General features: G+C 40.2%; 1 protein-coding gene across 1 annotated transcript in view; it reads left to right on the top strand.

The window, feature by feature from the left end:
* The window catches only part of LOC111954486 (kelch-like protein 29), a 362,843-nt gene that overhangs the window by 5,983 nt on the left and 338,711 nt on the right, over positions 1–18,149 (top strand). Inside the window, exon 2 of the mRNA XM_070435852.1 lies at positions 16,394–16,459. Coding sequence (XP_070291953.1) covers positions 16,430–16,459 — 30 coding nt within the window. The 5' untranslated portion in view covers positions 16,394–16,429. The remainder of the gene's footprint in view (positions 1–16,393; positions 16,460–18,149) is intronic.

Raw genomic sequence — 18,149 nt, forward strand, 5'->3', positions numbered from 1 at the left:
ATCCTACCTTTCCCATCAATATGCTGCGGTTTCATTAGCCTCTGAGCTAATAGGCTGGCACCCTGGGGGCCAGGGCCAAAGGCTACACTGATTAGACTATCAACCAATTCCAAACCAACCCTTGGCTCCTTCCGCCTCTTCACTTCTTGTATATAGATTTGAAAGGATGTGATTGGTGTTATCAAAGTAATATGGCAAACATTTAGAGAACATCAGAGGGCAAGGTGAAGCTTCAAGCAATTATTGCTGAATCCAATCCAAACCTTATCCACAAATAGTATGGCAACGATAGTCAGAGAAGTTAGCTGAAGCGCATAGGCCAACAGATCTGGGACCAGGCTAATGCAGTCGTTTGGCTAATCCAAACCTTTCAGACCTCCATTAGGAGGTCTGAAAGGGGCCTGTATAAGCAGGCCCCTTTCAGAACTGGGCCTGGGCCCAAACTGGGCCTGTATAAGCAGTCCCTCCGGTCCCCTGCAGGTTTAAGCGGGCGGCAGCCGAAACCCGTTAACTTCACATGATGACACAGCAGACTAGCTTCACACAGGAGGGAGATCTGGGGGCCTGGGACACTGCCTGGTGTACATGGAAAATCAGAAATCTACCGTTACCTCCTAGCTCCTCCTGGCAAGCCTTTGTTTGTGTATAAAGACTCGTGTTAAGGCACGGACGCACCAGTAGCGTTTGTCGGCCCGGAAATACTTAGCACCTCTGAACAGAGTGGCGGCTGTTATTTGCAAACGGAGTGCAAAGGGATTCTACACGTCGAACCGGGGGAAAATGTCCGCAGTCAGACGCCTACTAAAACACACRGCGGCGAATGAATGGCAGACAAATGGCAGACCGTAACTCGTGGGATGTGTTTTCTCCTTTTAAAGCCACAGTCTGAAAGATTTCCACCGTGATTTAAAACTACTGCATTTGACTTATAAATACCTTTTTTTGGGGGGGGGGGGGAGATTTAGTACAACTGTCTTACCTTATTGTAGAAATCAAGAAATTGCCATGTAAAAATGACTCCATTGTAAAAAATGATGTCGGTGGTCTATAAGTGTGGCTTTCAGGTGTCTGGCTGTGTTGATTGCTGTTAGCCTGTGAATGTGACAGTGCTGCTCCCCTGGTGTCTATCTCTTTTATAGAACACACCTTCTCTTTAATAAGGTGCATTTTATTAGGTTGTCGCTGCTTCTGAATAAACATTGTCCATAATAAAATATTAAAATCTATTCCTGGGTAATGTGTGCTCTGTGGGTTTTAAGAGAAGAAGAAGATGTCAGATGTTGTTTGAGAGAGGAGAGGGAGAGAATGCTGGCTGGCCCTTACGAGGGGTGTGGCAGTGTTATGTAATAATTGATCTAAAATTGAATAATTTAATCTGCCTTCAGGAGGTGCTGTGTGAGAGAGAATGGAGAGAGGCCTAGCAAATCAATCCTGAGGTGGGGTGTCATTCTCATACCAGCCTCCTCTCCTTCCTGCAGGCAGACCTGACCTGATATTACCCCGGTCGCCACCATCACACATCCTTACCAGTCCCCTGAACAAGTCACTGGGACTTATTTCAATCCAAATTCGCACTCCCCAGACTCATTAATCGTCCCTCCATGACTAGACAGTACTTGAGGCGAGTGTTCAGATGACTAGACAGTACTTGAGGCTATACAGTATCATTGCCTACTTGTGCGATCATGACAGTCCAATTTGACTGTGATTTCCTTTACGAGAAGAATAGTTGATTGGTTAGTAGGACAGACAGTTGATTGGTTAGTTGGGTTATATGGTCCACACAAACAGAATGTCATTGAGTAAACAAACCACAAACTAGTGTAAAATGATTTAAACCAATGAGGTGAGGGTTAAGGCAGAAAAAATAAGATTAGGCTTGGAGCATTGCATGAAATATTTCAATTTTGTGACTGCAATGGCAGCATAGAGTAAATTGCACTGAACAAAAATATAAATGCAACATGCAACAATTTCAAAGATTTTGCCGAATTACAGTTCATATATGGAAATCAGTCAATTAAAATCAATTCATTAGCCCCTAATCTATTGATTTCACATGACTGGGAATTCAGATATGATCTGTTGGTCACATATACCTTAACTTCTTGACGCACGGATCCCTTTAGCGGGATCATTTTCATCAACAACCGCTAAATTGCAGAGCGCCAAATAAATWAAAAAAATTGCTAAAAAAATGTATATTCATGAAATCACAAGTGCAATATAGCAAAACACAMCTTAGATTGTTGTTAATCCACCTGTCGTGTCAGATTTTGAAAATATGCTTTACAGCGAAAGCAATCCAAGCGTTTGTGTGAGTTTATCGATCACTAGACAAAACATTAAGAACACCTAGCAGCAGTGTAGATTGCTTTTCTGGCTTTCGTGACCAATCAAATGAATCGCTTACCTTTGATCTTCGGATGTTTGCACTCACGAGACTCCCAGTTACACAATAAATGTTCCTTTTGTTCAATAAAGATTATTTTTATATAAAAAAAAAACTCTTTGTTTGGCGCTTTATGTTCAGTATTCCACAGCCTTAGACAGGTCATCAAGGCTTGACGAAAATTCCAAAGAGTAACCGTAAAGTTCGGAGAAACATGTCAAAGTTTTTAATAATCAATCCTCAGGTTGTTTTTAACATCAATAAAAGATAATATTTCAACCGGACTGTAAAATATTCAATACTGGAGAGAAAGAAAATGTTGAGCAACCAGTGTCGCGCACATCAACTAATGGAGGGACATCCTTGTATCCACTGACGCATTTTGATAAATCTCACTAATRTTTCAAAATAAAAGCTTGAAACTATGTCTAAAGACTGTTCACACCCTGAGGAAGCCACAGGAAAAGGAATCTGGTTGGTATCCCTTTAAATGGAGGAAAGGCAGGCAATGGAACAGGGATTTTTCAAGAGTCACTTCCGGGTTGGATTTTCTCAGGTTTTTGCCTGCAAAATCAGTTCTGTGATACCCACAGACAATATTTTGACAGTTTTGGAAACTTTAGTGTTTTCTATCCTACTCTGTCAATTATATGCATATTCTAGCATCTGGACCTGAGAAATAGGCAGCTTACAATGGGAATGTTATTTTTCCAAACATAAAAATTCTGCCTTCTAGCTTCAAGAGGTTAAAAATAATGATGACCACCATTTTCTCATGCAGCGCGACACATCTCCTTCGCATAGAGTTGATCAGGCTGTTGATTGTGGAATGTTGGCCCACTCCTCTTCAATGGRTGTGCGAAGTTGCTGGATATTAGTGGGAACTGGAACACYCGGTCGTACACGTTGATCCAGAGCACCGCAGACATGCTCAATCGGTAACATGTCTGGTGAGTATGCAGGGACATTTTCAGCTTCCAGGAATTGCTGTACTATACTGTGCTCTACTTCACTGTACTGTGCTGTCCAAACTTGTGAAACAGACGCCCTATGATTGATTCAGATTTGTACTGACCAAATTTCCACTACTTTTCAACATTCATGGATATCCGGTGTGGATCGGTGCTCAGTGGGTGAGAAGGATGGTTAAACTGAACAAAAATATAAACTCAACATGTAAAGTGTTGGTTTCATAAGCTGAAATAAAAGATACCAGATGTTTTCCATATGCACAAAAASCTTATTTCTCACAAATTMTGTGCAGAAATTTGTTTACATCCCTGTTAGTGAGCATTTCTCCTTTGCCAAGATAATCCATCCACCTGGCAGTTGTGGCCTCTCAAGAATTATATCATATATCATCAAACAGCATYATCATTACACATGTGGACCTTGTAATGGGGACAATAAAAGGCCACTCTAAAATTWGCATTTTTGTCACACAACACAATGCCAGAGATGTCTGAAGTTTTGAYGGAGTGTGCAATTGGCATTTACACCAGAGCTGTTGCTAAAGAATGTGTTAACATTTCTACCATAAYTGGCCTCACAACCGCAGACCACGTCTAACCACGCCAGCCCAGGACCTCCACATCAGGCTTCTTCACCTGTGGGATCATCTGAGACCAGCCAACAGGAGAGCTGATGAAACTGTGGGTTTGCYCAACCGAAGAYTTTCTGCACAAACTYTCAGAAACCGTCTCYGGGAAGCTCATCTGTGTGRTCGTCGTCCTCACCAGGGTCTTAACCTGACTGCAGTTCGGCGTCGTAAATGACTTCTGGGAGCAAATGCTTACCTTCGATGGCCACTAGCACGTTGGAGAAGTGTGTTCTTCACAGATTAATCCCGGTTTCAACTGTACCGGGCAGATGGCAGACAGCGTGCATGGTGTCATGTGTGCGAGTGGTTTGCTAACGTCAACGTTGTGAACAGAGTGCCCCATGGTGGGGTTATGGTATGGGCAGGCAGGCATAAGCTACGGACAACGAATACAATTGCATTTTATTGATGGCAATTTGAATGCACAGAGATACCGTGACGATCCTGAGGCCAATTGTCGTGCCATTCATCCTCCGCCATCACCTCATGTTTCAGCATGATAATGCACGGCCCCATGGCCTCCCAGTTCTTCCATGGCCTGCATAGTCACCGGACATGACACCCATTTGAGCATGTTTGGGTTGTTCTGGATCGATGTTCAATGTAAATGGAATGAGGGGGCTCATGGATAGGTGTCAGTAAGAGCTGGGAGAGGTGACATTAACTGTAGAGAAAGAAGAGGGACAGGAGGGTTTTCACACTCTCGCTTTGACCAGCGGCAGGTAGCCTAGTGGTTAGAGCGTTGGGCCAGTACCCGAAAGGTTGCTGGATTGAATCCCCGAGCTGACAAGGTAAAAATCTGTCGTTCTGCCCCTGAGCAAGGAAGTTAACACACTGCACCCRGTAGGCCGTCATTGTAAATAAGAATTTGTTCTTAAATGACTTGCCTAGTTAAATAAAGGTAAAATAAAAAACACACGACAGAAGGAGAATGAAAACAGCTATGAACAGAACATAACAGTATGCCAGTGGAAGGAAGGACAGTAGCAGGTGACCCAACTGTGGTTTGTGACTACTAAGATTTCCCAATGTAGCCAATTCAGTTGTAGCCTTTCCGTTACTGATTTTTAATCACTTAATAAATCATAAACCAAATTGTTATCAGTAAAAACACTTGGTAGGTATGTGTTTTACTTGTTACGTCTGTGAAATTTATCTTATCTTTATCTTCAAAATATCTTAAAGAAATGCAGGTTTTTGGTAACAGAATGACAAGACAGTAGGCAATATTCTTTAAACTTACAGAAGGCAAATCATTTCTGCAAAATTGAATATACAGTGCATTCGTAAAGTATTCAGACACCTTCACCTTTTTCACATTTTCTTACGTTACAGCCTTATTCGAAAATGGATTAAATAAGAAAAATCCTCATCAATCTACACACAACACCCCATAATAACAAAGCAAAAACAGGTTTTTAGAAATGCTTGCAAATTTATAAAAAATAAAGATACCTTATTTACATAAGTATTTAGACACTTTGCTATGAAACTTAAAATTGAGCTCAGGTGCATCCTGTTTCCATTGATCATCCTTGAGATGTTTCTACAACTTGATTGGAGTCCACCTGTGGTATATTCAATTGATTGGACATGATTTGGAAAGGCACACACCTGTCTACATAAGGTCCCACATTTGACAGTGCATGTCAGAGCAAAAACCAAGCCATGAGGTCAAAGGAATTGTCTGTAGAGCTCCAAGACAGGATTGTGCCAAGGCACGGATCTGGGGAAGGGTACCAAAACATTTCTGCAGCATTGAAGGTCCCCAAGAACACGGTGGCCTCCATTATTCTTAAATGAAAGAAGTTTGGAACCACCAAGACTCTTCCTAGAGCTGGCAGCTCTGAAAAACTGAGCAATCGGGGGAGAAGGACCTTAGTCAGGGAGGTGACCAAGAACCCGATGGTCACTGACAGAGCTCCAGATTTTCTCTGTGGAGATGGAAAAACCTTCCAGAAGAACAACCATCTCTGCAGCACTCCAGAAATCAGGCATTTATGGTAGAGTGGCCAGACAGAAGCCACTCCTCAGTAAAAGGCACATGACAGCCCGCTTGTAGTTTCCAAAGGGCACCTCAAGGACTCTCAGACCATGAGAAACAAGATTCTCTGGTCTGATAAAATCAAGATTGAACTTCTTGGCCTGAATGCCAAGCGTCACATCTGGAGGAAACCTGGCACCATCTCTACGGTGAAGCATGGTGGCGGCAGCATCATCCTGTAGGGATGTTTTTCTGCGGAAGGGACTGGGAGACTAGTCAGGATCGAGGGAAAGATGAATGGAGCAAAGTACAGAGAGGTCCTTGAGGAAAACCTGCTCCAGAGCTCTCAGGACCTCAGACTGGTGCAAACATCTCTGGAGAGACTTGAAAATAGCTGTGCAACCTGACAGAGCTTGAGAGGATCTGCAGAGAAGAATGGGAGAAACTCCCCAAATACAGGCGTGCCAAGCTTGTAGCGTAATACCCAAGAAGACTCAAGGCTGTAATCGCTGCCAAAGGTGCTTCAATAATGTACTGAGTAATGGGTCTGAATACTTATGTAAATGTTTTTTTTATATATACATTTGCAAAAATTTCTAAACCTGTTTTTGCTTTGCCATTATGAGGTATTGTGTGTAGATTGATGAGGAAAATAAACAATTTAATACATTTTAAAATAAGGCTGTAACGTAACAAAATGTGGAAAAAGTGAAGGGGTCTGCATATCCGAATGCACTGTAAATGTTGCTATTAGTTAGCAGGGGTCTTTACTTCAACATTGTTGTTTTTGAAGTAGTTCCAATACTTTTAAAATACTTTTTCTGCTAGATGTTTACTAAGACCCCCTTTTCCATGTGTTTGACCAGAGGTAAAAGCCTTTGCTTATTCCTAATTTTTGTTGATGGAAAATGTTTGAAACATCTATACTGTATATGCCTTAACTAAAAAAAAAAGAAAGAAATAGACTTCCATTTGCCACCAAATGTGATGTGGTCCTACAAATTTCACGTTAGTGCTCATGGTGCTTTTTATGTGGAAATGACAGTCTTCCATTGAACTAAAAACTCTATAAATGGTAAATGAATTCGTAACTAGTTTACAGCTAATGGAAGTATACATAAAATTGACTTGCATCAATACCTCATTTCCATACCCATGCGTAGGAGTTGAAAGGTGGCTCTTGAGTTAAAAGAGGATACATAAATCATGGATCCATGGGTGGTGATCTGAATATCTAATACTATGTATTTGCATCATGTTTGTATTGTAGACTATGTACTTTAGCAATGGATTAAAACGGTATATCAATTGGCTGTAGTCAACTGTTATGATGTATGCGTTTTTCATTTTGTGATTTAGGTGCACCGTGTTGTATGCTGCTTAGGCAACATCCACTATTTAGTGAACAATGACCATGTTCATTAATCTGGCAGTGTATACAGATGGACAATGTTAGAAAAAAGTATTTCTACTGAACAAAAATATAACATATATATAACATGCAACAATTTCAAAGATTTTACTGAGTTGCAGTTCATATGGGGAAATCAGTCAATTTAAATAAATTCATCAGGCCCTCTTCTATGGATTTCATAACTGGGAATACAGATATGCATCTGTTGGTCACAGATGCCTTAAAAAAATTGGCCTCACAATGGGTTTCATGATCTCGTCACGGTATTTCTGTGCTTTCAAATTGCCATTGATACTATAACCCCACCGCCACCATCAGGCACTCAGTTCGCAACGTTGACATTGGCAAACCGCTTGCCCACACGACGCCAGTGTAGTTTTTACTGAAATGCATGCATTGCTTCTCAGGAGTCCATAGTAGCTGTGTGTCATTGATACAATTTTCTCTGCTGCACTGTTCATAGTGTGTTGCCACATTCGTTTAAAACATGTAGCTGGAAGTATGCACAATTATGAATGTGAAAATGGAACAAATGTATTTTATATTAGTCGCTGTGGGATGTTTCTTTTTATATTGGTGACATAAAATTGCAGCTTCCAAACATGCCTTCAGAAAGTATTCATACCCCTTGACTTTCCCCCCCCCCAAAAAAATTGTTACAGCCTGAATTCAAAATGGATTAAAAAACATTTTTATCACACCTATCTACACACAATACCCCATAATCACAAAGTGTAAACATGTTTTTAGAAATTTTAGCAAATATTTTTGAAAATAAAATACAGAAATATCTAATTTACGTAAATATTTACACCCTCGAGTCGATACATGTTAGAATCCCCTTTCGCATCATTTACAACTGTGTGTCTTTCTGGGTAAGTCTCTTAAAGGGCTTTGCACACCTGGATTAGCTCTATTCAGTTCATTTTTATTGTAAAAAAAACATTCCGAGCGGTTTCCTTAGGAAAGACACATGTATATTTGTAGTGACTGGGTGTATTGATACACCATCTTATGTGTAACTAATAACTTCACAATGCTCAAAGGGACCCTTTGCGAAGCATTGGAAAACCTCCCTGGTCTTTGGTTCAATCTGTGTTTGAAATTCACTGCTTGACTGATTACAGATTATTGTATGTGTTGGGTACAGAGATGAGGTAGTCATTCCAAAATCATGATAAACACTATTGCACACAGAGGGAGTCCATGCAACTAATTATGTGACTTATTAAGCAAATTCTTACTCTAACTTATTTACGCTTGCCATAAAAAAGGGGTTGAATACTTATTGACTTTTCAGTTTTTCATATTTTATTAATTTGTAAAATGTCTAAAAACATAATTACACTTTGACATTATAGAGTGTTGTATGTTGGCCAGTGACACAACATCTCAATGTAATCCATTTTAWATTCAGGCTGTAACACAACACAATTTGGAAAAAGTTGGGGGGCGGGTGAAATACTTCTGAAGGCACTAACACACGCACTCATGCTCAAACCAAACAAACACACGGACGTCACCAGGACATGGCTTTCGGGACTTACGCCGCGAATATTTTGTGCTGCTGCGATGGTTTAAAAAAAGTAATAAAAAAATTGGGAACTAAATGCGCCGCTTAGTTCATAGCGCCATGGATGTCCGCCATATTAGCGGTTGCGACAAAGCGATTTCTGTTTTCTTCCTACAAATGCTATTATGACCCCATTCCTGAAAGGTAAGACTCGTGAATGTCTGTGATGCTCACCAACCGCGTAGGAGACGTTAGAAGGGACTGTGACAAAACCCCAATTGAAAACAATGCGGATCGTCTTTACCTGATGAGCTTCCCCAATGTTTTGCTGAACTTTTTTTATACTTTTCTGATGCATTTCAGCCACTTAGGCTACTGATGCAAATACACATTTTAACACCTTTCCCATATGCTGTTCAGACCTTGACATATTTTCTTATTAGCCTTATGAACATAGACACAGTTTCTGTGCTATAATGGGTAAAAAGGCCACTAGGTCGACATCGTTTTTATAACAATATAGCTAAAACAACTATTGGCTAAACAGGAAAAATAAGTGATTTAGATATTGAAACATACTTGTTCATTGACTTACTGAAATTATTCACTTGTAATTGTACTTGCTGATCTGATTATTTTAAATATAATTGTAACAGTAGGCCTTAACCGCATATTCCTTGGTTACTGGCCACAATCCATTGATTTAATAATTAGAAGTGTTGATTATTTGGCCTTGGGGAGAGCACAGCACATGGAAGAAAACGGGAATAGGTGCTGCAGATATATTTTAAATACATTTTCCAAATGTATATGATTACTATCTGTAAAGAAATAGATGAAATCATAAATACTACACCAGAGAGCATAATGTAGCCACGAATAGATATGGATTGAGTTTTATCATATGACGAGCGCCTTTAGGCCTACAGTCCGGAAGCCCGCAATTGGGCAGCACGTGCGACAAATACCAAACCGTTGGTACAGTTTTGACTTCAAAACAGCTGAGAGCAGCTACAAGGCCTTTCGTAATATTTCAAAATACAATCGCAGGAAAAACTGTTTGTATGAGTCCATGCCACTAAGTTTTCTGGTTATAATTTTCGCCATATTTTACAATCTGTGGCTCCTCTCTTTTCATTGGCCTATGCTATTGGTTGCGTTTAGGACACGTTTGTTTTTATTGATCTCAGTAGGATATGTCGGTGTCAGTAGCCTGTCATTTGTGTGGTATTAGAAAATATTATTTGAATGTCTCGAGTCATGTAGAATTGCATAAAAGGATTTTAGAGGCTTTTTCTTTTTGTCAGACCCGCAAATACCATGATACATGCATGCAATGCTTTATTATAGGTGTTCCAATGCAAACCCTAACCCCCCCCACACACACTCTACTATTCAAGTGGAGCAGTAGTTACTTCACCACCCTTCACAGGCCACTGTGTAGCATGATGTTCAGACTTGAAAGGCGGGTAATTGTTGCTTGCATCTGAAGCCAAAGAAATGAACACCGGAAAATCATATCTCGGAAATAGTCACCTCTATGGTACCCTGTTAAGGCTAGGGCGACTGCTACGTTTGTGGTGCGCCGTATATACAATGCCATGTATGTGTAACCCCTAGTCAAGTTCTTCAAAGGAAAACAGAAATACCGCAATCATAGAACTGACCCTGGTTTTAATAGAAGTATTCTGAGCATAGCCAAAGCTATCTCTTGTCGTTTCTCTGCTGCCTATGGCCCTTTGGTGTGCAATGCTATAGCCTTCTGGGTAAGAATCAAGATCAATTACAATTTTTTGCATTTGTCAGCTCAACATTTTCAAGTTCCCTGTTTTGAATTTGAGTGAGTAGGCCTAGGACCTTTTTTTGTAGGTTATTAACAGTTGAAACACTTAAATCAACCCTAGCAGCTTGTCTCAAATGGAGTCAGTGGTGCTGGCCAGGTTAGATTATTAATGGTGAGTCTCCATCTCTCATACTCTAATTGGTCTCTGGTGATTGTGAAGCATTCTGATTAAGAAATGCCATTAAAATGGATGTATTATGCCTGCAAGTCTGTTTCTCAGTCAGATAGCTATTTTAATCAATTGATAATTACACACGATTTATTGCTTGAGTTCCTGTTGACAGCTTCACAATAATTGGTTACATGGCAAGTTTGGTGCTGTGCTGTTTGAATGACATCGAAAATATATATTGTGCAAAATAAAGTTGGGAGGACGATAACTTTTTACTAATTTATTTCATAGAGCAATACATCATGGGTAGTGTTTTAGCATTTGTTAACTCACAGAATATAGAGCATACTTGTCTTTATCTAAGTTAAATTTAGGCCTAAATCATATCCATGTGTCAATTATAGCCAGTCTATCCTAGTTGATATGTATCTGTAATGTTCACTCACAATCTGTGAGTATGTTTTTGACTTTATTAATGTCATCCATGGGTGACTTTTCACACAGTGTGTCTTATCCATTAAGGAAATGCTAATGACTGCTCGGAGCGAGAGGAAGCTGTATGTAAGTGGGCAATTCCATGTAAAAGGACCCATAAGTATCAGATGGGAAGTTCATAGTAGTATGTCAAAAAATAAATAAATATATTTATTTGACCATTTCTATCCTAAACATTTGGAATAAGCAAAGGCTTTGATTTCTGGTCAAACAGATGGAAAATGGGTCTTGGACAACATCTACCAGAAAGTCTTAAACGTTAATAGAGAGAAATCATAACACAAATAATGTTGAAGTAAAGACTCCTGCCAACTTACATATTTAGTTTTAGAGAAATGATTTACCTTTAAGTTTAATAAACATTGCCTTGTAATTCCATTACCAAATACCCACACATCTTTAAGATATTTTCACATTTTTCTCCCTCATGAGGGAGGATAATAAAGTTCACAGAAGTGACAACAAATACATTTGTGCAAAATAGAAAGGGGGTAGACTACTGTTATATGCTTACTTATGAGCCCTTTCCCAACAATGCAGAGTTAAAAAGTAAGAAAATAACAATAATTAGCAAATAAGAAAAAAAAATAGAAAAAMAATACAATAACAAGGAGTACCGAGTCAATGTGCAGGGGTACGAGGTAGTTGAGGTAATAATATTATTACGTACATGTAGAAAATGTGAGTCAATGCAAATAGTCCGGGTAGCCAATGGATTAACTATTCAGAAGTCTTATGGGTTTATGGAAGCTGTTCAGGAGCCTTTTGGTCCCTGACTCGGCGCACCGGCACCGCTTGCCATACGGTAGCAGAGAGAACAGTCTATGACTTGGGTAGCTGGAGTCTTTTGACAATTTTTAGGGCCTTCCTCTGACACCGCCTGATATGTAGGTCCTGGAATGCAGGGAGCTCGGCCTCCGCGATGTACTGGGCCTTACACATTACCCTCTGTGGTGCCATGCAGTCGGATGCCAAGCAGATGCCATACCAAAGGCCTATTTAAATGGTTTTGATGGTTATTTTTTATTTTCATGAGAGACTACGTCCATAACCGTCAGGTACACAGTTATTCAATTAATGTCACAGCTCTACATGTCATAGCTGACACCTCATTCTATCTGCAGACATCCTTGAATCTTAATTCGGGGGAGATATTTCAACGTTTTGTTGAACGCATAGTCGCACAAAGAACTGAGGGAGATTTTACCGTAATTCTGTTACCCAACTTTGCATCTGCATAGTTCTTGTCAATTGCTGGTGGGGTAAGTTTCTCAACCAAGGGAAATCGCAATGAAAGCGTGTCTGGACACTTCTATAACATGCCGTTTACAAAAATAGAGACTTGATTAATTTAGAAGAATGACATAATTCAGGATATAGTTATACAGAATGTTCTACTTTTTGATGCACGATGATAATGTGTTTAATAACTGATATGATAAATCTATTTGCTAAATTGTAATTTTTCACCACTATGGCCTATTTATTGCCTTACCTCCCTTATCTTACCTCATTTGCACACACTGTTTATATTATTGACTGTATGTTTGTTTATTCCATGTGTAACTCTGTCGTTTGTGTCGCACTGCTTTGCTTTATCTTGGCCAGGTCGCAGTTGTAAATGAGAACTTGTTCTCAACTGGCCTATCTGGTGAAATAAAAAATAAATTAATATTAATATTAGCAAGATAAGGAATATTATAATTCGGATAAATTAAACTAGTGCTAGTATTTCAAGTGATTAGCTACGATAAGCCTAATTAATAAACAGTTAATGTCATAAATTTAACCATCAATATTTCACTTATACTGTTCGAAAGACAGAATGCAATATACAGTGCCTTTGGAAAGTACAATTTTTCCCCCCCCTCATCAATCTACACACAATAGCCCATAATGACAAAGCAAAACACAGGTTTTTAGAAATGTTTGCTAATTTATAAAAACTGAAATATTACATAAGTATTCAGACCTTTTACCTAGTATTTTGTTGAAGCACCTTTGGCAGTGATTACAGCCTCGAGTCTTCTTGGGTATGACGCTATAAGCTTGGCACACCTGTATTTGTGGAGTTTCTCCCATTCTTCTCTGCAGATCCTCTCAAACTCTGTCAGGTTGGTTGGGGAGCGTTGCTGCACAGCTATTTTCAGGTCTCTCCAGCGAAGTTCGATCAGGTTTATGTCCGGGCTCTGGCTGGGCCACTCAAGGACATTCGGAGACGTGTCCCGAAGCCACTCCTGTGTTGTCTTGGCTGTGTGCTTAGGGTCGTTGTCCTGTTGGAAGGTGAATCGTCGCCCCAGACTGAGGTATTGAGAGTTCTGGAGCAGGTTTTCATTCAAGGATCTCTCTCTGTACTTTGCTCCGTTCATCTTTCCCTCGATCCTGACTAGTCTCCCAGTCAATGCCACTGAAAAACATCCCCACAGCATGATTCTGCCACCACCATGCTTCACCGTAGGGATGGTGCCAGGTTTCCTCCAGACGTGACTCTTGGCATTCAGGCTAAAAAGTTCAATCTTGGTTTCATTAGACCAGAGAATCTTGCTTCTCGTGGTCTGAGAGTCTTTAGGTGCCTTTTGGCAAACTCCAAGCAGGCTCTCATGTGCCTTTTTACTGAGGAGTGGCTTCCGTCTGGGCCACTAACATAAAGGCCTGACTGGTATAGTGCAGCAGAGATGGTTATCCTTCTGGAAGGTTCTCCCATCCCCACAGAGGAACTCTGGAGCTCTGTCAGTGACCATCACCTCCCTGATCAAGGTTCTTCTCCCCCGATTGCTCAGTTAGGCCGGACGGCCAGCTCTAGGAATAGTCTTGGTGTTTCCAAACTTCTTCCATTTAAGAATGATGGATGCCACTGTGTTCTTGGGGACCTTCAATGCTGCAGAAATGTTTTGGTACCCTTCCCCTCAGAGCTCTACGGACAATTCCTTTGACCTCAACTGTGGGACCTTATATAGACAGGTGTGTGCCTTTCCAAATCATGTCCAATCAATTGACTTTACCACAGGTGGACTCCAGTCACGTTGTAGAAACATCTCAAGGATGATCAATGGAAACAACAGGATGCACCTGAGCTCAATTTCGAGTCTCATAGCAAAGGGTCTACTTATGTAAATAAGGTATTTAATTTTTTTTTTATTTTTATGAATTTGCAAACATTAAAACAAAAAACTGTTTTCCCTTTGTCATTATGGGGTATTATGTGTATATGGCTGAGGATGTTTTATTTATTTAATCAATTTTAGAATAAGGCTGTAACATAACAAAATGTGGGAAAAGTTAAGGGGTCTGAATACTTTCCGAAGGCGCTGTATAATATGTCTGCAACTGCAGACAACACCCCCAAACTATTAATAACACGAGTCTATTCACACTAGCGAGCCACTATTCACGCTAGCGAGCCACTATTCACGCTAGCGAGCCACTATTCACGCTAGCGAGCCACTGTTTTTACTATTCACTAAGGTAAAATGAGCAGCATTTTGAGAGGTGTTTCAAAACTTGCACATTCATCATAATGGAATTCATCCAGCCAGGCCTTTTAGGGGAAAAGAAACATGTATACATGTTCTGATAGTTGCCTGAATTAAAGGCCCGTTAGAGAAGAATTGGATCGTTTCTCTGAGCTGTGGGTCATTTCTTATCGTTTACTTGCCAGATGTCCAACATCGGAGCCTTTTTTAGTTTGGTTGTAACATGACTAACCTCTCAAACACGGCTTTGAACGGCAGATGGAGACATGACAAGACAATCAACGAGTACAATGATGTCCTTGTATTTAGGCAAATTTCCATTTAGGTAGTGGGATTGTCTGGATGTTTCCATATATCTGTTGGCATTATTGAAGGTAAATATTATGCAAAACTAAACATGCTTTAGGTTAAAGTATTACAAATAGCAATTCTTTCTGTGATGCTGTTTTATATTTAGGTTTTCGAGTTGGAGTGTATGCAATAGTTATTGAGACCTAGAGGGAAAAACCCTGGTTTCCAACCATTACCATCCTCTGGTTACCATCTCCCGGTCTCTCTGGGATGGATGACATCATGACATGAGATCATAAGCTCATAGATCACGTTGTGTTGTCTTCCAAACACTGTCACCGTGGACCAGTCAGAAACGGCCTTGTTTATGAAACAACAAAGCGTTGTTTACGTTCGTTCCACAATAGAGACCTTTGAAGTGCCATCACCCATACAGAATGCTGGCTTTGTTATCAGCTGATTTTAAAGACAAGCATTCCGTTCTAAACGCAACATAAAATACTGGTCATTTAGTTCTAAACGCAACATAAAATACTGGTCATTTAGTTCTAAACGCAACATAAAATACTGGTCATTTAGTTCTAAACGCAACATAAAATACTGGTCATTTAGTTCTAAACGCAATATAAAATACTGGTCATTTAGTTCTAAACGCAATATAAAATACTGGTCATTTAGTTCTAAACGCAATATAAAATACTGGTCATTTAGTTCTAAACGCAACATAAAAGACCGGTCATTCAGTTGTAAATGTAATATTGTTGTTGGTGTTGGATGGTGTAGCACCTCTGACCTGTATCGTTTGCTCCGACTACTCCCTGGGATCATGTTCAATTCCAGCCATGCTTCCAACCTGACCTTTACCTCTCTCTGTCTGGTCTAACATTGACCTCTAAACGTGTATGCACAGACACACACATGCCCACACACATTCACACTCCTGCACGCGCAAATGTGTACACACACACGCCCACACAGCGCATGCACACACAGAAAGAGAGGGAGAGAAATATGCTTTATCAGATATGTCAGGTTTAGCTGTAGTGTAGTGTATCACACACCGTTTGGGATGTAATTTGTCTGCACTGAAAGATTCTCACAAGCATGTTTTTGAATTTTCCATGCAGTCCAATTTGGTGTGTGTGTGTGTGTGAGTGAACTGATGTCTGATTTGAAGTAAACCTATTTTGGATAGATGATGAGACTGATGCTAATTATCAGTATGAGTGTTTTTCCCTTTTCTCACCAATATGCTGTGGTGTTATTGTTTCTGCAGGTGTAGACGGCAATACTCAGATCTCATTTGTCTGTGATGAGAATCGCCATCCACCAGAGACCTAAGGTACGGTAAGATATCAAACGCTCATTATCTCATCTACCAATAAACAATTCATCATGCCTGGAGAAAAAACACCAATCATGTGTGTGTATATATATATATATATATATATATACACACACACACACACATGATTGGTGTTTTTTATATATATATATATACACACACACCAAATGACTAGGTAATCTGATGCAGTCGAGCACACCATTTTCAAGCAAACATTGAAATATTAATGTTGATTTCTCTGAAACTGTCTCAATGACTGATGGTAATTTCATAGTATAGCTCTCTTTTGACATTTAAAGATTGTTTTAAGTGTTGTTGGAAAAACTGATCCTATTATTGTTACATATTCATGAGCCTTTTGTGAGCTGTTGAGGTTTATATGGTTGAAGTAATTCGTTCAGGGTCAGATGCACAACAAAATGACAAACAAATACCTAGCTCTGTGTCTTCTGCGTATAATATTTGAGCAGACTTTAGTTCATGTCTCTTGGTATTAGAACAGCAAGAAAAAGTGTAACAAGTTAGGCTCTAAATATTTCTGAGTTTGGTAATTAGACTTAAATTACACCCCTTGGTCATGTAGTATGGTGTGTAGTGTGTGATTGTGTGTGCACATCTATGCGATTTGTTTAATTAGTGGGGGGTCAAATTACTTGAATTACTTGATTCACGGCTTCATTAATTTTGATTGACTTCTCCTCTCCTTCCAAATGAGGGAGGGAGAGAGGGGAGGGTGACCTAGGTCTGTCTTTGTCTAGTCCTACCTGCCAAGATCTTGGAATTCTGAGAGCAAGCAAAAAACTGCAGCCAGGCACCAAGCAATTATGGGTTTAGTGTCCGGTCTCGGGTCATTAAGAGATAGGATTACTGCTGGGCCGGAGGACCCCAGGAATGTGTCGTCCCCTCTGGTGGCCCGACTTACCACTGATGAAATGGAATTGAATTAATGGGGCTGCCCACAGCGCTGCCTGATTAAAATGACACACACGGCTTTGATCCATGCTGGCCCCTCGAGGGACATAGGGGGGTGGGGTGAAGGGGGTTTGGGAGGAGGGTGTGTGTGATTATTTTAATTTTATTTAACCCTTATTTTACCAGGTGTCACTCGGCTGTGTGCTTGGCTTGGGTCAGTGCACCCCTGATTTTAACACTACTCATTATTTGTGCTGGGGTCCATCTCCCAACCCCACAACCTTCTCACTGGGGGGCTGAACCTGTCCGGTGCAGAACTGGTTGCCTGATTCCCGGTCAATGGGTAAAAAAAATAACAAAAATACAGAGATAGCAGCTGTAGAGCCGAGATGGGTGACTCCAAATATAACATTGTCAAGTAGAAATATATTAAACCAAACAGAAACCAAATACAGTTAATGTTTGACTTTGCGATGCTCCTTTGACTGTCAACATCTCAGTATATATTTTGTCTGAATACTGCAAATAGAAGTAAATGTGTTGAAGATAAACAAAACCAAATAAAATGCAGTAATGTTTGTCTTTTGAGATGGAAAGTAAAATAAGACCTAGAGGAAGCTATATTAAATTCAACTAAACCAAGTCAGGGCCACTGGTTTCTGCATACTCCGGTTAGTGAGGGCCACTGGTTTCTGCATACTCCAGTTAGTGAGGGCCACTGGTTTCTGCATACTCCGGTTAGTTAGGGACACTGGTTTCTGCATACTCCGGTTAG

The sequence above is a fragment of the Salvelinus sp. IW2-2015 genome, linkage group LG28, assembly GCF_002910315.2.
Source record: "Salvelinus sp. IW2-2015 linkage group LG28, ASM291031v2, whole genome shotgun sequence".
Classification (NCBI taxonomy): Eukaryota; Metazoa; Chordata; class Actinopteri; order Salmoniformes; family Salmonidae; genus Salvelinus; species Salvelinus sp. IW2-2015.